We start from the raw sequence: 21,454 nt of genomic DNA on the forward strand, positions 1-21,454 counted from the left end.
GCCGCACCTCAGTGATACAGTCCTCATGTGTCACCACCGACACCACATCCTCCAGTGGCAGCAGGGACGTGCACTTGATCTCCGTGTAGACATTCTTGCCCTCAGCACAAGCGGCCAGCAGATCCACCAGGGAGATGTGGTACATGAGGGGACTTTGGTCCTCCACGCCGTCCCGGGCAGCCTTCATCATGTCCAGCAGGTGAGCCAGCGAGGCCTTGTCGTTGTAGAACACGACCACGTCATCACCTGCGTTGGTCAGCTGTGGAGAGGTCAGCGGAGGCGCGCCTTAGAACCCCTCAGTAAACACATGCCAGCCCCCTTTCTGCCTAGCCTTGTCCTGCACTGCCAGGGAAAGGCTGAGCCTGTGGGTCCAGCCTGCCCACCACGCCCACCTGCCCGGCACTCAGGGTCCCTGGCTGAGGGTCTCAGGCCTCCCGGACTCAGAGTTCACTTCTTCCAGGATGCCTTCTCTGATCTCCCCCTCCCCTCATCCCCTGGGCTGTCTGGAGGAGCCCACACAGTGTCCTCTGGCCTCAGCCACTGTATTCTTCACACCTAACGACAGCAACAAACGGGCACAGACCAAGTCTGAGCCGCAGCCCCCATGCCTCCTGCCAGCAGGTGTCTGTGGAGTCCCCGCTGTGTGCCAGATTCTGGGGTGCCAGCAACCAGCATAAAGGACAAAGCACTAGCCCCAGTCCCGCCACCCCCTACCCCATCTCAAGTGCACAGGATGCTGGGCACAACCCAGCGCTTCCGGACTTGTAAGGAGCTGAAGGAAGCAGGAAGACGGGCCTGACATCTCTCAGGCCTCTTATCCGAGTTCCTCCCGGGCCTCACTCCCCAGGGGCCCCGCTGCCATCCTGTTAGACCCACAGCCCAGGGTCTCCCACCACCTCCCCGCCACTGGGCAGCACCTGAAGCTGTCTCCACTGCCCACCACAACCCACCAGCCAGGCTTCCAAGCGCAGCCCTGCCCTGCCCTCACCTCGGTCATGATCATGTCCTGGCACTTCTTGACGTACTTGCCCTCGGCCTTGATGACGGTGTGAAGGAAATCCAGGTACTGCACGTGGCGGCCGTGTGTGGCCAGCAGGTGCACGAAGTGCTGCAGCACGGGCTCGCTGATTTCGGAGCACAGTTGGTAGTTGTTGAGAAAGATGTGCTGCATGGTCTCAGCCTCCAGGAGCTGCAGGGGATGGGAGAGAGCGGTCAACGGGGGCGGGGCCAGCACTGCCCACCCACCGCCAGGCCCCACATCCTCACCCCAGGCGTGAGGAACAGGTGCAGGTGCTTGTGCAGCAAGGCCTGGTTGCCAGGGTTCCCAGCACAGAACTTCTGCAGGAACTGGTGCGTGTAACGCAGGATCTCCATCATCTTGGCGTCGCTCTGGGCATGGAAACGAGGTGGAAAGGGGGTAGTTGGTCAGGATGGGGGGGTTCCAGGGAGGCAGAGTGGGCTGGGACAGGTGTGGACTACATCAGAGCTTGGCATGGGGACAATGAAGAGGCCAAGTCAGAGGGAAGGCTGCTGCAGCAAGGGGCTAGGGCAGGTGACAGTCGGTGGCCTGGGTGAGGCTTGGCACCAGTCAGCATCAGTGAGCATGAGGAGCCAGGGCCAAAGGCTGGGAAGGGCAGGCCTGGGGACACACCAAGAGGATGAGCCTAAGGTGAGGTTCAGGACAAGGCCAATGCTGTGGCTATGTGTCTAGGCCAAGGAGAGGCTGGGGTCAGGTTAGGGTCCACATGGGTTAAGGTGAGATGAAACAGATTCTCAGGGAAGAAGTTGGAATCAGGATTAACATTCGGGTAAGGCTAGGGCCAAATCAAGGTCAAGCTGAGAAGGTCAAAATTCAGCTGGATCAGGTTGGTGCTAGGGACTAATGGGTGAAGTAGTCTGGGGGTCAGAGGTCAGGGTCACCTTGTCGTAGGGGATCTGCAGCAGATCCAGCATGACCTTGTGGGCGTCCATGTTCTTGAGCAGCCGTTGCTGCTTCTTCCTCATCTGCTCCCCGACCCCACACATCTTGTTCAGCCGCTCCAGGATCTGCAGGAGGCCAAGGGGTGAGACCGAAGGCCCTCAACCTCACCCCTACCCTGCTGCCCCCGGTTCCCCACAGCCAGGTCCCAGCTAACACCTGGGGTGGGAAGGGGAACAGCGGTCATGGCCACTGCATTAGCCCCCAATGGCCCCCAAGGCCACCCCAGAAAGCAGAGAACGTGACCACCAGACAGAATCCCACCAATACTTTTCAGCTTTGTGGTCACTGTAGCTGGACTCTGAGATGCCTGACGAGGCCAGCCGCTGGCAGAGGGGCCTCCAAGGGGGCATGCACACACCCCACCACACTGCCCCAGGACCCCGGCACTCACGCCCTTGACGATTTGGTAGTTCTCACTGCTCTTCTCCCCGGGCGGGGGCAGGAAGCCCTCCTCATCCATGGGCCGCTGGGAGCAGAGAGAAGGACGGGGTCAGCTGGGCCCAGCCCCACAGGGAGCCCCAGCCCAGCTCCAGCCCCCTGACTCACCTCCTTTTTGTCCTTAGCGGCCCCCGCCTCGGCCTCCTCGCCCTTGCCACTGCCCTTCTTGTCCACCCACAGCTCCGACTTCTCCACCATGGTGCGCAGCCGGTCCAGCTCAGACTTAATCACCTTGTAGTTCTCCACATCCTGGGCCGAGATCAGCAGCTGCACCTGAGGGGTGGGGGATGAGAGTGGCATGGCCGGTCACACTGGGACTCCTGTGTACTCTGCCCAGGCCAGGACCTCCCACCCTGCCGAACACTACTCAGGGCTTACTGCCTTGTCATTGACCCACCACCTCCAGCAGGACTTCCCTGATAGCCACAGGCCTCTCTGCCTTGAAAAGCCACATCACCTGGCTTCAGTCACTGACTCATGTCCTGTTACCCACTGTCCTCACCCCCGAGTGACAGCCAAGAGAGCTATGAACCAGGGCCTGGCCATACCCCCAGCTTCCTCACCCTGGGCCTGGGGGCGAGGCAGGAAGCTCCTTGGGCCTTAACTGTCCCCGGCAGGGATGAACAGTGACCACTGTTGGGGACCACTGTGACAAGGCCAGGAGACATGTCTAGCCCGAGGCTTGGTGCCTGGCACGCAGTGGGCACTTGGGAAGTGCCAGCCCACTCCAGTGAATACATGGGCCACAGAGATCGTGAGATGCATATGTCACAACAGCAGGCAATTATGGCTGGCCAGCCAGAGTGCCAGGCCAGGAGGCAAAGTATTTGGCCCAGGTGTATGTAGTAGGAGCCTGAGAGCTGCCAAGTGCTGCCCACATGGCAAGACATGGCAGGTTGGGCAGCCAACAAAGATGGACAGAGAGGCCCAGGCTCTGTGTTGGCTCCCAAGGTGCTGTGTAAGGCTGAGATCTCAAATGTGTCCATCAACACGCCCCTCCTCCCCCGAGTCCCCCACCCAGCAAGCATGTCCAGCACCTGCTTGAAGGTGTGCATGGCCTCCTGGCGCTGGCTGAAGTGCTTGAAGAGGAGCTGCAGGGCCCCCGAGACCAATGGGGCGTAGTCGTGCATGGTCAGGTGGATAAGCACCCGCAGGAACATGCGGCCACCCTCGTCGTCCACCTCCAGCATGCTGCTCGTCTTCCTGCGGGCACCAGGCATGGCAGGCGCATGCTGCACTCAACCCCCGCTGCTGCCACCACACACACCTCCCACCCAGCATGGCAGCTGCTGCTGCCGGCTGCCTCACTGCCCCAAGACCTTGAGTGGCCCCTGTGTGCCCCAGGGCACCTAAGCACTCCTCAAAATCATGCACCTGAACAGGGACTCCCACTGTGGGATCCAGAGACCAGGAAGAGGCCGCAGCAGCGATTCCCTCCTTATTGGCACTCTCCTCCCCCGTTCCCGAGCCTTGAGAATCCTGATCACCTCAAAACAGGGCCCCGACCCTGCTCCCCCATCTGCTCACCCCACTCCGAACATGGCTTCTGCCTGCTCCCCAATGCGATCCAGGTTCATGTTGGCAGCTGTGGGGAGCAAGAGGCAGATAGAGGGAGGGGTTGGAACGTAGCGAGGGGACAGGGAGACACTCCTGGTTCTGGCCTAGGCCTTAGAGCCAACTGGCTGAAACCAAGGGCCAAGCCTTGGTCTGTGTGGGCAGGCAGACTCACTGGTAGAGTCGAAGGCGGGAGCTGTGCCGTCAGCACCACTGTCCTGCATGGGAAACACCTCCACAAACTCCTTCTTGAAGACAGACAGCAGGTAGGAGATGCGGTAGTCCAGGCGCACATTAAGGATAAACTGGACAAGAGGAGTGGGCGCAGGTGAGCACCAGCTGTGGTCAGCAGGCCCTTCTGGCTCCCGGAAGCAGATGGGGCAGGACCCGGAATGGTGCCAGCATTCGGGGTGAGGGATATAAGGGGAGGTTCTTAAGTGTCACCACAGAACCAAGCCCCTGTGTCCTGGGAAGCCCAGTGTCCTCTTCCTAGTAGCTGGTATATCCTCCCAGAAGCTGCAAGTCTTGGACCCATGCACACAGACACAAGCACACACATGGCAGGAATAGGCACACACACAGCGAGTCCCAGCTCGGAGCTGACAGGACCTGACCTAGAGGGCCCGGGTCCAAAGCCAGCACCCTGGGCACTCAGAGGAAGCAGAAGTCGAGGCCATGAAGATGCAGAAAGGTCCCTAGGGGACACCCCTGAGTGGCCCTCTTCCTGGAGCACACCCCAGGATGCAGACTTGAAGCTCCAGCCCTTCAGTGGCTCGGCAGCTCTGTCAGCCTCCTCTGACCAGGTCCCCCACAATGTCACTGCTTGCCCACCCATCTGGGGACAGCCCCCTCCCCAGCAGTCAGCAGATGCAGAAGTGAGAAATCTGTGTCTACTCCCCCTCACCCTGTGCCCACACCTCCCGGCTCCAGCCCAACCACCTGCAGAATCTCCAGAATCTTTAACTTGGTCTCCATCACTACAATGTCTTCATTCTCTTCAAACTTGCTGCGGTCCAGCGGCTCGGCCGCTCCGGCACCAGCAGGCAGGCTGGGGCCGCCGAAGACAGACTGCTTGCGGCTCAGCACCATGGTGGACATCATGTGGCCCACGCCCTGGATGGAGCGCCGCACGTTCTTGCCTGCCAATTGCAGGAGGAAGTTGAGAAGGGGTATTGGGATGGGGAACCCACCTTTTGGGGAGAGTCACTCACAGTTCAGGGACGACCCCAGGAGGCCATTCTGGAGAAAGGAGGGATGGCCAGAGTGAGGGAGCAAGCGAGTGCCCAGGTAGGAACCCAGGAGATCTGCTGCACAGCCCAGCACTAGAAGCCCAGCACCTTCTGAAGAGGCCCTGATGGCCTGGGAACAGCTCTGCACCTGCCCCTCACACACGCAGGGCACACTCCCACCCTCTCAGCCTGGCTTGGAAGATGGCAGGGCTGTGTCCCCTCTGGCCCCAGACTCTTCTGTCACATCAAGCTACTCTGCCAAAGATGGGGGTCACCGGAGAGCCCAGGTAGTTATCCCTGTGGCCCAGGTAAGGTTGGAAGGGCATGGGGGGTGGGTCTACAGAGTCCCATTGTGGCAGGACAGACAGCCAGGTAGCACAGCAGGTGGATCAGCAAGCCTGGCCTGGCCGGGCGGCACCTCACCGCCTGGGTCCTCATAGGGCTGCAGCATGGCAGGGGGGCCCTGCACGCAGTCAATGATGCCGAGCAGTGTGCGTGTGAGCCGCAGCAGCTCGCTGAAGCTGTAGAAGCCGAAGTAGATGAGATTGTGCGCCAGGCTGACTACCTGCAGGGAGGGGAAGGGCTGTGAGCAGGGGCGGGGCCAGGAAGGAGGGGCCCTGGAGGGACTAGGCAGGCATAAGTACTGACACCTGCTACTTGGCTTCACCTGGTCTCCCGGCACTGGCGGGGGGCGCCAGGCTAGGGTATGTGGACTCGACAGACCAGCACCCCACAGCACACTGACCACGGCCCACCTCGTAGGTCAGCTTGTTCTTCTCCTCGTTGGCGAAGGGCACGGCCTCACTGACCACGTTGTTAAGGTAGTCCTCCACGAACTCCATGGTGCTGGCAAACTTGTTCTTCTTGTCGTCTCGTGAGGCGTTGAGGTTGGAATCATAGCTGGGGGTCCGAGGCCAGGAAGCATGAGGTCCCTTGACACACGCCCAAGCCACCCCCAGTGCCCCGCCCTCCATCCACCCCTTTCTCACTCCTTGATGGTAATGGCCGTGGGGATCTCAGTCCAGAGGCGGGCGAACTTGACAGGCGTTACCAGCTCCTGGGGATCGCGGTCCACGTGCACATGCAGCATCAGGTGGCAGAAGGAGGCGCGCAGATCGAAGGGCAGCATCTCATCAGCCATGCACAGGAAGATGAGCTCCACGCCCAGCTGCTGGGAGATCTCATCAATGGCCAGGTACTGCCGATCCAGGCACATGCGGGCAAAGAGCTTCAGCTGGTACCTGTGGGCCAGGACAGGCAGGCAGGTGGGCAGTGAGGATGCTGCAGATGCATGGAGGTCTGTGCATAGGGACATGGGTTAGACCATACCCCGGTCACTATGACAGAAGGGACCATAGTCCTGACCCAGGAAGGATGACAGGCAAACCCACCTGGAATTGTGAGCATCGTAGTCCCCCTCCCCCCATCGGCTGACTCAGCCAGCACCAGCATTCTGGGACAGAAGGGTGTCAGAGATGAGAGACGGCTAGCAGGAGGGGAAGAGGGAGGCAGGAGAATCCTGCTGCGGGCGGGGAGAGGACAGGCAGGATGGCAAGGGAGGAAGGCAAGGCAAGCAGCTGGTAACACAGCTCTGGGAGCAGAGCTAGAAAAATGAGGATGTACACAAAGTCCAGTGCAGTAGTCTAGTGGCTGAATCCTCGCCTTGCATGCACCCAGATCCTATACTGGTGCAGGTTCATGTCCCAGCTGTTCCACTTCCCATCCAGCTCCCTGCTTGTGGCCTGAGAAGGCAGTAGAGGACGGCCCAAAATGTTGGGACCCTGCACCCATGTGGAAAATCTGGAAAAAGCTCCTGGTTTCAGATTGGCACAGCCCCGGCCATTGTGGCCACTTGGGGAGTGAACCAGTGGACAGAAGATCCTTCTTTCTGTGTCTCCTCCTCTCTATATATCTCCCTTTCCAATAAAAATAAATAATTCTTAAAAAAAAAAAAAGAGGGCCTGATGTGGTAGCCTAGGGGCTAAAGTTCTCGCCTTGCATGCGTCTGGATACCACAGGGGCACTGATTCATGTCCTGGAGGCCCCACTTTCCATCCAGCTCCCTGCTTGTGGCCTGGGAAAGCAGTCAAGGATGGCCCAAAGTCTTGGACCCTGCACCCAAGAGAGAGACTTGGAAGAAGCTCCAGGCTCTGGCTTCACATTGGCTTAGCTCTGGCCATTGTGGCCACTTGGGGAGTGAGTCAGCAAATGGAAGATCTTTCTGTCTCTCCTTCTCTCCTCCTCTCTGTATATCTGACTTTCCGATAAAAAGAAATAAAATCTTTAAAAAAGAAAGATGAGGATGTGCACAGCGCTGTGAGATGAAAGGGGCTGGCCACCCACGGGAGGGACCTGGAGGAAGAAACGGAGATAGCCACAGTTCCTGTCTTCCGGCTCACTCCCTAGCACCTTCAACAGCCAGAGCTGGGCCAGGCTGAAGACAAGAGCCAGCAGCTGGGACTCCAACGTGAGCCATCACCACTGCCCCTCAGGGCACATGAGCCGGAAGCTCCAAGATGAGAGACAGGTATCTTCAGTGGCATTTTAATCCCTACTTCCCACAACTTTCTGAAGGCCCCTCGAATGTTCAGGGTTTCTGCCAAACTGGTTTTGGGGCTGACCCTGATCACAAGGCCGCACAGCACTCCCTGGCTGCCCAGCCGGCCCCTCACTCATCCCTCTGGGGGTGATGGCTGTGACCAGGGGAGGTCAGGGAGTCCACGGGGTGGGGTGGGTGTGGCAGGGCGGGGCGGGCACACACCTGTAGTAGCTGAGCACGTTCTCGTCGTGGGCGTTGCCGGCACGCGCCTCCTGCGCCAGCTGCCGCACACTTTTCTCATGATGTTCGTTGTTCTTGTCGGTCCACGTGAGCCACACTTCCTCTTCCGAGTACTCGATGCTCAGGTACTCATGGGACTGCGCCATCTCCTTCACGGGCCGGAGCCTGCAGGCCAAGGCCACCTCATTGTGAGCGAGCCGGCCTCACAGAGCCTCACAGTGCAGCCCTCTGTGCAGTGTGCAGCTCCAAGTCGGTGGGGAGGTGGGCAAACAGCCCAGGGCAGGCAGGGCTGTGGTCCCTTCCCCTCCCCCATGGTACCAGGCAAAAAACTGGGCACAGGGCAGGGGCTGGGTCCTTGTCTGCAGAGGGCAAGGATGCCAGTGCCTACCTGCTCCCTCCCACTCCCCCATGCCCAGGCAGCCATGGTGAGGGACAACACTCACTCAGTCTGGATGAGGATGTCGCTGTTCTTGGGGTCCAGCACGCACTTGCAGATAAGCTCCTGGGTGACGGGGATGGCGATGTGGTTGGACACACACAGGTCAGAGAGGTAGTCCAGGAACCTGTGGTGGTGACGTACAGGCAGGAAGGGGTTCAGACAGCAGGCCCTGCAGGGAGGAAACCCACCCCCTCCCCCAGCAGGCTGCTGATCCATCCTCAAGCCTTGGATGGAGGGGAGACAGGTTCCCAGGAAGGGACAGCCCACAGGGTATTGGCCCGAGACAGAGGACAGGCTCCAGCTAGAGTCAAGGGGTGGAGGAGGAGCTGCAAGGGCAGGGGGTGACAGTCCACATGGGTAGTAACTAGAATCACACAGACATGACCTCATCCCTTCAGCAGCAGGTGCAGATGACAAAGCTCAGTTGTTGGGGGTCGGGGGAAGACAAGAGGTCTTCACTGGGGCATGCACAGACAGGAGCCTGGCAGCCGAGGTTCCAGGTCTCCCCTTCCCCTGCATTTCAGAAGTGCCAGCAGCACAGCCCTGGCGCAGGCGCACCTGGGCTCGCGGTTCTTGCGCACGAGGCTGACGAAGGTCTCCACCTCAGTCTTGGTGATGTGCTTCTCCAGCAGCTTGCGGTTGTTGTGCAGCAGGGCGGTGATGGTGTCCTCGGCCAGGATGTCGTAGCCGATCTGCGACTGCATCATCCCAAACTGCTTGGCAATGTGTTCCTGGTAAGGGGGAGGGGCAGACACATAGGCAGGGGTCACAAAGCGGGGTGGCAGCCGTGCTCTGGAACCCCATACCGCCAGACCCCCAGCTCTGGGCCAACCCAGAGGCCAGTGCTAAGAGGAGAGCATGCGTGTGCTATGGGGTGGCTTAGCTCACAGCCCATGCCCCCACCACTCTATGCCAACCGCAGAATGTTGCAGGAACATTGCAAAATGAAGGAGCAGAGCCTTGGCTCAGAATCTGAAAATGTTAAGCTGGCAACAAAGCAAGGCCCCTGGGAGCACCAGGCCAGGTCGTATACCTATGATGCGCTGGCCCTGCTCTCTGGCATTCCACCTTGCCCTGGCACCAGCAGCAGTGCCTGGCACAAAGGAATGGCCTGCTAATGAGGGTACATAGGAGCCAGGCAGCGAGCCGGGCCTGGGCAGAGGGCGCAGCAGCAGGCAGGCGACGCACCTGGTTCTTGCGGTAGTCCTCCTGTGAGTGGCGCAGCACGCGGTAGCAGAGGCGGAACATGTGCTGGTAAGGGGCATTCTTCTGATCTGACAGCTCCTCCAGCCGCACCAGGGGGCCCTCGCCCCCCTTATCACGGAACGGGGCCTTCAGGATGCCAAAGATCTGGGGGGGTGCAGACAAACAGGTGCCACAGAAGATGAGGAGGGAGCCCCCACCCCAGCCCATGACCCTAGTTGTTACAGATGCCACTGCCCGGCACCCTGAGCTGATTTGAGGACCACAACTCAGGCCGGACCCCGTGAGTCCTAACACAGGCTCTAACTCTCTGCGCTCCTGGCCAGCCTCCGACACTGACCTCAGCCTGCCCCTCCCTTCTGGGAAGCCTGCCTCAGCATCTGGAGGGAGAGCAGAAGGTCCCAGCATCTCGGGCACTGAGGATGAGAGCAGCGGCCGGCCAGACCGCTGTGTCCCAAGCTTAGGGAAACAAGACACAGGCTGTCCTCACCAGTAAAACAAAATAACACAATCGTAAAAGTGAGAAAAAAAAGATCCAGTGCTGGGTGGGTGGGATGAAAAACCTTTCTAGTACAGAAATAAAAATGAGCAACAGGGGTCAACGCTCAGGCATAGTGGCCTAGGCCTCTGTCTACAGCGCCAGAATCCACAGCAGCGCCAGTTTGAGTCACCTCCATTCCAACTCCCTGCTAACGCACTAGAGTAAAGCAGTGGAAGACGGCCCAGCTATGTGGGCCCCTGCCACCCACGTGGGAGAGCCAGAGAAGCTCCTGGCTTCAGCCTGGCTCAGTCATTGAAACCATTTGGGGGCTGAACCAGCAGATGGAAGGTCTCTCTCTCTCTCTCTCTAACTCTTGGAAATAAATAAATCTTAAATTAAAAAAAAAAAAAAAGAACACTAGAATGAAAAGACCAAATAGGATTCTGATTAAACAGACCAACAACAAGCTTTAAAAAGAAACGTACTTGGGTAGTCAGAGGAACAGATAGGACTGGGGATCACAGGTGCACGGATGGTGCTGTGGATAATGTGCTGGTTCCCAGGGGACACATACTGAACCCCAAGGTGAGCGGCGGCCTCTGGAAATGCGCACAGCCAGGAAGGCTGTGAGAGCTGGGCTGCCCAGGCGGGGCCGACCCCATTCAGGTACCACAGGTACCAAGAGTCCAGGTATTCACTGGACTCTTGGTTCACTGACCTCTCCGCACTACCAAGTTCTCATATTAAAACACTGAGGAAAAAAAATTATTCCTAAAGCACAAGTCAGGGAGCAAGCTAAGACACTCATGCTTTGCATCAGGGTGCCTGACTCCAATTCCCAACCCTGGCTCCTGACTCCAGCCAATGCACACCCCGGAAGGCAGCAAAGGATGGCTCAAGTCCTAGGACCCCTGCCACCTGTGTGGGAGACCTGGAGGAGGATCCTGGCTCCTGGCTTCAGACCGGCCCAGCTCCAACCATTTGGGGAATGAACCAGCATATGGAAAATCTCTCTCTAACTCTGCCCTCCAAATCAAAATAAATAAATTTAAGGGGGGAAAAAGAAAAAGCAGAAGTTCTGACTCGACATCCTGAGTTCAAATCCGGCTCTAGTGCTGGCGAGCTGTGTGCTCTGGGCCATTATGGTGCTCCAGGACACAGCATCCGTTTGTGCACTAGGCTCCCCACTCCTCCCCTGAGGGTGGCGCAAACAATTCAGCAAGTGAAGGGCACTCAGGGAGTGTCTGCACATGCTCAACGAGCACACCTTCTCGAAATTTTTAAAGACATGTTCACTTATTTGCAAGACAAAGTGACACAGAGAGAAGAAATGAGCAACAGGGAGAAAGAACTCTCCCACCTGCTGGCTCGCTCCCGCAGCATGTAACAGCTGGGACTAGGCCAGGTGGAAGCCAGAAGGCGTTCCATCCGGGTCTCCCACGTGGGTGGGAGGGGCCCAAGCACTTGAGCCATCTCCCACCACCTTCCCAGGCACATTAGCAGGGAGCTGGATGGAGAGCAGGGTAGCTAGGATTCGGACCGGACACTCTGGTACAGGATGCGGGCAGACCAGCAGCAGCGGCTTAACTTGCTGCACCACAACACCTCCAGCCCAGTGTCCCTTTGTTCAGAGGAGGACAAACAGCAAGTGCTGGGAGTCAGCAGCTCCCACTGAGTGAGCTGGAACAGGCAAACGGGAGAGTGAGGCGTGGGGCCACCCCTCCCACAAGCACCTGCTTAAGGATGTTTTGCTCCCTCATCAGCTTCTGCCGCTCCCGGTTGGGCTTGGTGACCATGATGTCCAGGACATTCTGCCCATTATTGGGGACGTCGCTGACGAAGAACACCAGGTCCTCCAGCAGCTGAATGACAAACCTGGACAAGGGGACAATTGGGAGAGCGGAGTGTGAAGCGTTGCGCCCAGGACATGCCTCCAGGGAGCACAGGCCTGGGAGCACATCGGTGAGGTCACTCATACACTCTGGCCCAAGCACCACATCTATCGCTGGCCTGCTGCCTCATGCCCCAGCTGCCCCCTGAACAGCTCCCAAAACAACCCAGGCCTATCCTCCCTAGATCCCGAAGTGCCCCTAAGACTAAGACTCTGGATGTGAACCACAGGGTTGAACCATCTGGATGGGAACCATGGGGTTCAAGGCAGGGGCTTGACGTGCAGGGATCCCAGCTTGTGCCCTGACACTCCCCCTTCCTCACTGTGTGACCTGACCAAATGTCTCAGCCTCTCTGAGCCTCAGCACCTTCCTGAGTAATCAGGAGTCCTCAAGGTCAGATCTGGGGAGACCAGGGCAGTGCGGTAGGCCCCCCGCTTCACGAGTCCAGGGGGAGCCAGGGACCAAGGGTCAAGCCTATCTGCCCAGGCTTCCTGACTTCTTTGTTCATGAAATGCACACCCCAGGAGGATAATGTCGCGCGGTCCATCCGGACACCCTGCCCAGCTGCCCACCTGCGGTCATTCTGGCTGATGAAGCCCTCATTGAGCTTCTCCACAGCGCTGGCCAGCATGGAGCTGGCATCGTTGGCAAAGTCCAGGTCACGGATCTCAGACACTGGCACCGACACGATGGCAAAGGCCTCCTTGTCCTCCTTGGTGGGGCAGGTGCCCAGCTGCAGGGACAGCGGTCAGAGCAGGGCCCCTGGGAACCAGCTCTGGACCCAGCCCCGACCCCACCCCTGTCCCAGGCGGCCCCTACCATGAGGCGGATGGGCCGCTCCTCCTCGATGTCAATGGGCACATTGGAGCTCTGGATCCACGTGTTGGTGCACAGGTGCCGCAGCCGCACGTAGGAGTTCCTGCAGGTAGGGCGGAGCACAGCGTGCGCCGTGAGCACAGCCAACACCTGCCCGGGCTACCTCCCCAGTCCGGCCCTTCGTCTACCTGACTGCACCCGCACAGCCTCAGAGCATGGGTCACTGGTGCCCCTCCAGGGGCACCGGGCGCGTGGTGGCACCGGCCCCCAGCCCCACTACGGTTCTTCCACAGACCAGCGACTTCTCACTTGCAAAACCAATGCTTGTTTTACCCCTGGGACCAAGATATATTTGGACAAACACGGCTACTGGGATGATTCATTCCACTTAAGGTCTAGATGTGTGTGTGTGTGTGTGTGTGTGTGTGTGTCATGTCTTTGATTATGAAATGGATGGTTACCCTTCTGAAATGACAAAGCCAGAACCCCCAAGAGCATAGGGCCCCCAGGGTTCTGGGTAAGGTGGTACTCCATTCTCCCACCAGCCCTGTGAATAGATATACACTTGATAGTCCCACTGCACAGATGGGAAGACTGAGGTAGAGTGAGTCAGTTGTCTGAGGTCATTCATCTAGTAAATGCTAATGCCTAGATGACCAGTTAGAAGACTCCTAAACTCTCGGGGCTGGCGGGACCTCAGTGGTCGGAGAGCTTGGTCTGCCTGCTAGCGTTGGGGTTCCCCATGCACAAACTGGACAAGGCACCAGCCTGACCGGGTCAGGTGACTGATTAAAACCCCTAGAGCGATATCGTGATCCAGCAGCAAGCACAGGGCAGCACCGGTGTGTGCAGCACTGGGGCTGGGCAGGTGGTGGTCAACTCCCTGGCACCTCAGAGCTGCCCCACCAGAGGGGTGGGACCTGCAGGAACCCCAGAGGCCAAAGGCCCTGCAAAGGAGGGAGGTGCCTGATCCTCAGAGTCCCAGCGACAGGATGGCCTGCCGGGGAGTCCCCAGCGCACACCCACCGGGGCACAAAGGAGTCGGTTTTCTGCAACGTGGTGGGATCCAGCTCGAAGAGGGAGGCGATGTCATTGCCATGTGGAACAGCCACCAGGCGGTATTTGATCTTCTCCCCGGCATTCCTGCGGCCTGTGCGGCCCTGGGCACCCTGCAGGAAGGATCCCCCATCAGGCAGGAGCCTCTCCAGCCCCTCTAGCCCCTCCAGCCCCCTAAGACCCCTGGAATCCCGCCTAAGGGGCCGTCCAAAGCCAGCCCACCTCCTGCAATTTCACAGCCTCCCCTGTCCCCACCTAGCCCCTGGGGAAGGCCACGGCCACTTTTGCCAGGGCTCATGAGCCCTGCTGTGGTCCTCACCACTCCTGCCGCTTTGGAATCCGAGACATCACCTTTGTAGCTGGGGTTCTCCTAACAGGGATACAGGATTGGGGGGTAGGGGGGAAAGGGTTCCTGGACATACCAAACCAGACACCCCTGAGCCCATCCCACAACACAGCCACCCACAAAGGGTCTGTGCAGCCAGCCTCCACCCTCCCACAGTGCCCAGGCCAGCCCAAGATCCACATTACACCCATAGAACCACCCCTGGGAGCACCTCAGGGCACTTCTTCACCCCATCCCACTACACACAGGCATGTGTGCTCTGGACACAGCAGACCTGCACTGCAGCCACATGCCCAGTGCTAGACCAGTGCCTGACACACAGCAGGTGCACAGCAGACCTGCAGTGCAGCCACCAGCACTTGATCAATCAATGCATGGCTACAGATCAGCCGGGGTCTGCGGGCACCTGCACCTGTCCGCAGCCACGGGCTCCCACACACAGGTGCACACTCAGCCTGAGCTCTCAGAATGCCCCCTGCCTCCCCCTCACCTCAGCAGCCAGGTAGTTGCCCGTGGCCAGGTGCTTGAAGCGGTACAGGCCGTTCCAGTGGCCAGCTCCTCCCCGGCAGGGGTCATGGTGGACCACCTGGGGGGTGTGCAGGGGTGAGGCCAGAGGAGAGGCTGGCCCAGGACAGGGATGGGGGGATAGGGAAGAGGATGCCAGGAGAGAGGTGAGGTTGCATCCCACCCTCTAGGGAGGTGGGCAAGAGGCAGGGTGGAGCCCTGGGCAGGCGGGTTGGGGACTCTGACCTCCACCTCCCAGAGGGCATTGGAGCTGGTGGCCGAGGTGGCGGACTGGCGCAGCGTGGTGCGCAGGAACACCTGCAGCCTGCCCCTGTACTCATCGCATGTCAGGAACTTCTCCTGCTCCGCGTGGAACAGCCGCACCACATCTCCCTACGGGCAGGCAGGGGGTGTGGCTCTGAGACCCTTGAGAGCAGCCAGCCAGGTCTCCTTGCTGAGTCCATCAGAGGCAAACCACAGCAACAATCTGAACCCCAGACCCCGACCTGCAGCTCTCCTGGGTCTGCTCCTGTTCAGCCCACCTTAGCCTTTCTCCCTCAGCCATCTGTACCCCGATGAGGGCAGCAGGGACTGCACCTGCTCAGCCCCGCAGGCCCTCTCTGTCTGCTACTGGTGACGACACCCATTGCTTTTGCTGCCCTGGGAGGCCAGAGCAGCTGGAGAGCAGGGGCCATGGCCAAGGCTCAGAGATCCAATGTGAACCCTGGCTCTGCTCTTATAAACTGTGTTATCTCAGGTGAGTTGCTCGACATCTCTGAGCCCCGGGTGTGTCTTCTATCAGCTGAGACTACTCCGGCCTCTTTGCAGAAGTTACAAGGCTCATGACACGTCCAGTGCAATAACGCACACGGCAGCCACCATGTGAGCATCTGACAAGGACTCTCACCAACACTCACACTTCCTCTGGGCAGGTGACCTGGTAGGGCTTGCCCAGGCACCAGGAAGAGAGTGTCCTGGAAAGGGTCAGGTAGCCAGTGGCACAAATCCAGGCCCAAGATCCCTGCCACCTCCCACCCCTGGGTGTGTGTCCCTGGGGGTGGGGAGCCGCTGCTCCTGGTATCACCTGCCCCTGCCCGGAGCACTCAGAGAACACGCACATGTACACAGGATGTGCCAAGACTGTGCACACACCAGGAGCATCACTGTGGCAGAACCAGCCATGTCCACACCCAGGTGGTACAGGGAGAGCACAAGGGAAAGAACTGCAGGGGGCTTTGCAGTCAGCCTGGGCTGTGGTGCATTTACAAGCCATCCCTCTGGGTGACGCCCGCAGGAGGCTCCATCCCCAAAGTGCCCCATGGACAGAGGCTGGTGTGTGCCCCCAGTGGACGGCAGCGCCCAGCCTGGGCTCTAACTCTGAGTGGACGATGCACGGACTTACATGGGTTTCAGGGTGTGGAGAGCATGCACAGTATGCATGGGGGAGTTGGGGTAGAGCAGAGAAGCCCATGGTGGAAAGGATTAGGGGGCCAGGAAATAATACAACAGCCCAGCTGGGAAGTGGGGCACAGTGCTTTAGGGCAGGGCAGGGAGCAGCGCCTTTGCGGTGGCCCCTATGGTGGCTTCTCCAGAGCCTGTCACCTGTCCCCAGAGAGCCCCCCCGAGTGTCCCTCCCAGAATCTTTCCTGCGGATTTCCTAGGCACCCTGCCCCCGACAGGCCCTGGCCATCTCTGGCCTGCCAGTCCTCCCTCCTATCCTGGCGCCCACGCAGGCTGGGTAGTAACTCCTGACTCAGCAACGGCATCTTTGCCAAAGAGGGCAATAAGCAGAGCCACAGAGGGCCTGGCGTGTCCTGGAGGCAGGCACAGGCCTGGGTCCTCCCATGACCTGAGCCCTGCCCAGCTGCCAGCCCTTAGCAATGAAAGACAATGAGAGAAAGAGAGGGAGAACTGAGGCCGGCCAGGACTCAGAGGGGATGAAGAGGGCTGTGGAGGCATGGATGTGCCCAGTGCAATGCAGGAGAGGGGTAGGCAGGGTACAGAGTTGAAGGAAGACTGTAGGGATGTGGGGGTCCAGTTGGGGCACGAGGGGCTGGGCAGGCAGCGGCCTGGGGGCTCCCGTGCTTACCCCCTTCAACACCTCCTCCAGGTGGTCCCGGAACTGCATGAACAAGTTAATCTTCCAGCTGGTGTTGCAGTTCACAGAGTTGACCTACAGAAGGGTGGACAGACCCCTGGTGCTCAGGTAGTCCCCCTTGGCCAAGCAACAGGACAGCACCGGGAGACCAGGAGGGACTAAAGGGAGGACCCAGCCCAGCCGTGGATACACTTGGGAGTGAGAGTGTCTTCTCCCAACCACACTCGTGGGCAGCCAGCAGGGAAGTCGCCCCAGAACGTTGCTGCCCATCCACTTACTTCCTTACAGCCGGCATTGTCACTGAGCTCGTAGTTGCTGGCATGCAGTGGCTGCCCAGCATTGACAGGATTCAGGATCACCTTGTCTCCCACGACCACCTGAGGGGACAGAGCAGCAGGGTACGGTGAAGGTGGGAAGGGCAGGGACACTCCCACGATGCTATCCGGGTTTCAGTCTGCCCTACCAGGAAATGGGACAACCCCCATCAAAGACCCTGGAAGTGCCCCCCTGAAACTGCCAGTAGGTCCTTCCAGCCCCAACCCCATCCTCACGTTGTCCCCGTTGCTCCGCAGCTTCCAGAAGGGCTGGATGAAGAGCCAAGAGCCCTCATTGCCCGTGGCGTCCAGTGTCACCCGCATGGCGTTCTTCTCCAGCAGGGCTGGCAGCCGCTTGTTCACAGTAAGGTACTTGTTGCTCTTCATGTGCAGGAGCTGGGGTGGGAGTGGGGACTGGTCACCGGGCTGCAAGAGGCCAGCAGGGAGTGGAACCCTGGGGGGCACCTGCCGGATTCCTGGTCACAGCCTTGGCACACATGCAGTGACAGGCACACTGCACAAACACACAGACTGAGGGCTGAGACGGATGACCACACAGGCTCATCACACACACACACACACACAGAGGCCACACAGGACTGCACACACATACACACATACATGACATGCACACACCTCATGCATGTACATCACATGCCTGCCTACCCTGTCGGGCACCCAAGGGGTCACAAAAGGACTGTCCCACATCCTCACACAGACTTGTTCCCATAATCCTGTAGTGACTCTCTGGTTGGACCCACGGCAGAGAAGTGTCACGACTTGCCCACGGGCGCGCCAGCAAGGAGTGGCAGAGGCAGGAGGGAAGCAGACATCATGGCTCCAGACTATACATCGTGACCACTGTGCCACAACATGCCTGGGCACAGCCCCCAGAGCGTATACCGCCAAGGTCACCCACAGCCAGACATACAGGCGGTATCTGGGCAGTACCCACAGCTGCCCACTGAGGTCACCTGCTGAGGCAGAGTCCGCCACACTCACCTGGATGACACTGCCATACTTCACAACGTCGCCATGCACCTTCTTGTTCTCTGTGTCATTCTGCTTCTGCTCCATCTGGGCCGCATGCTGGGCAGACACACGCAGCAGGGCTCAGCAGCTGCTCCCAACAGGAGACAAGCCTCCCATGGCACCTGCTAGCCCACACATACACTCCCACCCAGGCAGGCCTCTGGGACATCCTGGCCTCACAGGCACCCCTGGGGGCCTCTGAGCTGGGCCTTGGCCATGCCGAGGCGGGCTTGAGGCTCCATGTCCTCCAGGGTGTACACCAGGAGTCAAAGCTGCCCCACACTTTCAGCAACCCAGGGCTGTACCCCAACGCCAACTCCACCTCCCCAGACTCCCAAGGGCCCCACACGGGACCCCCACAAGCCCAAAGCCCTGCTCAGGTGTGCTGAGTACAATTCCCGACTCCCTTCTCCACTCCCCTGTGAGCCCTCTGGAAATGGCTCTGGGAGCTCGCAGCCCCCGGAGAAGCAGTCACTGCGTCCCTGCTCTGCTTGGTGTGCATCCCGTGCACGGTGAACACCCATTCAGGACTGACCTCCCTGTGTTAGCAGCAAGAGGAAGGTCTTTGCCCGCCCCACACAGGAAGACAGGCAGGGTTATGAAGGGGCTCAGGCAACACCCTCCATCCCCCTCTTTCCAGCCCTGGTCACAGCTAAGGACAGTTCAGACCCCCTCTCCAGGGCAGGGCCAAGCAAGGTCTGTGTGGCAAGGCAGGGGGAGCACCCAGGCCAAGTGAGGGTACAGAAGCAGACTGCAGAGTTGCTGGCCCAGGCAAGGCTTCCCACTCCCTGGGCCATGGGCACCAGGTTTGGGGTCCTGAGTTTTATCCAGGGGAGACTGCTCAAGATGGCCACAGGAGGCCATGGACAACCAGCAGCCTCGGCACTGTGACACTGTCCACCTGTCTAAAGAACGCAAGGTTCACTGGAGACCAGAGGCCATCAAGAATGCTGGAGAACTCACAGGACGGCTCTGGACAGACCAGTCCCATCCAAGGGTCTGGCTTTGAAACAAGGAGGTTAAGACTGGAGTTTTCACATGGGGTTCCCTGGAGCCACTAGTACTTCTACGGACAGCTGGATACAATGGTGTCCATTCAACTCACAGAACCAGTGCCCCTGACACAAGACTGTGCCAGCCTAGGGAAAGAGGCACCCTCTTCTATCTGGTACAGAGGAGTTAGACTAGGGAGTTACCAGAAGGGCACTGTACTCACCCCAGCCCCCCATTCACTGGCACTCACACGGGGTGGGTTAAAAGTCAGCAGGCTCAGCCACAGGGTCCCATTAGCTCTAAGAAGCACCCCTACATGCGTACCCCAGTTCCCAGGGCTCCCGTACCTGCAGCTTTTGCAGCAGCACCACGTCAGCGATTTTCTCCTTGTCCTGTTTGGTCTGCTTGGCCTTCCAGTACTGCTTCTGGGCCGAGTAGCGGTTCATGGGGCACACCTTGAAGAGGCAGTCTGTGCGAGGGTTACAGGGGGAAGAGGCGCCATTCACCCAGGGACCCAGGCCCTGCTGGCACTAGCCCAGGCTGCAGCTCCACCCTCCAGGGCCCACCCCACCAGCTAGGGAATCTGAGCAGCCTGTCAGGGCTCTCCTCAGGGAGTCTCCCTGTGCGGAGTTACTTGAAGCTTCCTGGGCCTCATACCTGTGCCCAGCTTTGGTGGGTTCTGGTGGCTGATGGCGCACACCTGTCCTCTGGCCAAGCACCTCAGCCCACGCAAGCTAGCTGGCACACAGATGTCTGGGAAGTTGTGTGGCCCCGCACCCTTGAGGGACGCCAGAAATAGACGTAGAATGGAAGTGCAATACCCTTGTTGAGCTCTGTGCAGAAGCTACATCCAAAACCCCTTCCCAAGGAAGACATCCACCCCCGGCTTTGCTTCTAGGGCCCTGGACCCAACACAAGGCAAATCCCAGTGCACACGCTGCCCTGAGTCCGGCTGCAAGGAAACACAGCACCCATCCACTTCCTAAATCTGAACTCCATCAAGAGCACCCCATTTTCTACTCATCGAGCCCCTTGGAAGATCCTACAGTGTGATGAAGAGCAGGAGGGAAGACACAGGTGCCTGCCCGTCACACCCTGGGCTGTGCAGCCAGCAGCCAGCTCCTAGTACAGAAGTTGCACCCAGGCAAGGAGCAAGCCTCAATCACCCTGAACTCCTGCACCTGCTTCAGTAGCGTGAGTCCATAACCCATCACACTGGGCTCCGTGAGACGTGGGAGAGGACTAGAGGTGCCACCAGGGCCACTGAGGGGACAGCCCTTTCACACTCCTAAGAAGGTGGGCTCTCTCCTCTGGTCACAGCTGGTCACCCGGCCCCTGGGCACCAAAGCAACACTGGATTTCCATACAGCCCAAGAGGTGGCAGAGGCCCAAGCACCATGGGGAGGAGAAGGCAGCTAAGCTAAGGACTAGAGAAGACAATGCTTTCTGGAAGAGGGGGGATGGCAATTCCACAACATGGGCAGCGGCCAGGACTGCCCACCCAGGCACCCCAGCCAGAGTGAGCGGTGCTCCTGGATACAAGCCCCCACCTGTCAGAGGGAGCAGGGCCAAGAGGGCCCCGTGCAGCCCCACTAATGCAGCAGGGGCCTCCTGCTCCTCCAGGCAGGGCTCCCCCACCCTCAAAGCCTGGCCCACTGCCATCATGTATCCACTGCCTGGTTAGAGGCCCAGGCAGGGGCCATAACAAAGAACCTTCTGGAAATCGGGTCGAGGGAGGAGATCTCTGTTGTCCCAATGGCAGTCACAGCTGGCACTTGGGGGACAGACCGGGATGCTGGGCACCTGCACCAACAGGACTGCCCCATGGGACTGCAGACCCAAGCGTCCTGCCCACCCCCAGTGCAGGTAGACACTCGGGGCACAGCTCTGCGCCACTGTCCCTGTGGGGCTGGGAAACGCCAAACTTCCCAGGAGGCGTGAGGGTGGGGACTGTCTCGGGTGATGTCCATGTATCACCCGCAGTTGGGGTTTCTTTGTTTTTCCTTTGGCCATTTCCAGAAGTCTGCTACTTGCTGCTGGGTGCACTCAGGGCTGCCACTGTGGTGACTCAAGGGAAGCTCTTTGTCACCTCTCTGGGTCTGCCCTGGGTTTGCCCGGCCTAATGTTTTTACAACGGACTGGGTGTGACTTGACTATCAGCTGCTTCCTTTCTCTCTGGGGCACTCCATTGGCCCCACTTCCCTTCCCTGGCTGTGGACTGCCACCACTACACGGCATATTCACAAGGACACTTCCCATGAGCTGGCTCGGCTGGCCTCCTCACCACACACAAGGGAGG

At 59.3% G+C, this 21,454-nt stretch overlaps 1 protein-coding gene across 1 annotated transcript in view; it reads right to left on the reverse strand.

The window, feature by feature from the left end:
• Positions 1–21,454, reverse strand: part of ITPR3 (inositol 1,4,5-trisphosphate receptor type 3) — a 59,471-nt gene that overhangs the window by 13,897 nt on the left and 24,120 nt on the right. Inside the window, exons 3-31 of the mRNA XM_004590276.2 lie at positions 19,503–19,624; positions 18,133–18,219; positions 17,368–17,526; positions 17,095–17,193; positions 16,808–16,891; positions 14,965–15,111; positions 14,705–14,800; positions 14,188–14,238; positions 13,839–13,981; positions 12,816–12,915; positions 12,569–12,729; positions 11,838–11,979; positions 9,609–9,770; positions 8,979–9,151; positions 8,425–8,544; positions 7,964–8,146; positions 6,192–6,443; positions 5,958–6,102; positions 5,626–5,767; positions 4,913–5,112; positions 4,149–4,278; positions 3,947–4,004; positions 3,457–3,622; positions 2,528–2,692; positions 2,373–2,447; positions 1,921–2,046; positions 1,267–1,389; positions 989–1,189; positions 8–259 (exon numbers count right to left, since the gene is read on the reverse strand). Coding sequence (XP_004590333.1) covers positions 8–259; positions 989–1,189; positions 1,267–1,389; positions 1,921–2,046; positions 2,373–2,447; positions 2,528–2,692; positions 3,457–3,622; positions 3,947–4,004; positions 4,149–4,278; positions 4,913–5,112; positions 5,626–5,767; positions 5,958–6,102; positions 6,192–6,443; positions 7,964–8,146; positions 8,425–8,544; positions 8,979–9,151; positions 9,609–9,770; positions 11,838–11,979; positions 12,569–12,729; positions 12,816–12,915; positions 13,839–13,981; positions 14,188–14,238; positions 14,705–14,800; positions 14,965–15,111; positions 16,808–16,891; positions 17,095–17,193; positions 17,368–17,526; positions 18,133–18,219; positions 19,503–19,624 — 4,064 coding nt within the window. The remainder of the gene's footprint in view (positions 1–7; positions 260–988; positions 1,190–1,266; positions 1,390–1,920; positions 2,047–2,372; positions 2,448–2,527; positions 2,693–3,456; positions 3,623–3,946; positions 4,005–4,148; positions 4,279–4,912; positions 5,113–5,625; positions 5,768–5,957; positions 6,103–6,191; positions 6,444–7,963; positions 8,147–8,424; positions 8,545–8,978; positions 9,152–9,608; positions 9,771–11,837; positions 11,980–12,568; positions 12,730–12,815; positions 12,916–13,838; positions 13,982–14,187; positions 14,239–14,704; positions 14,801–14,964; positions 15,112–16,807; positions 16,892–17,094; positions 17,194–17,367; positions 17,527–18,132; positions 18,220–19,502; positions 19,625–21,454) is intronic.

The sequence above is a fragment of the Ochotona princeps genome, chromosome 1, assembly GCF_030435755.1.
Source record: "Ochotona princeps isolate mOchPri1 chromosome 1, mOchPri1.hap1, whole genome shotgun sequence".
Lineage (NCBI taxonomy): Eukaryota > Metazoa > Chordata > Mammalia > Lagomorpha > Ochotonidae > Ochotona > Ochotona princeps.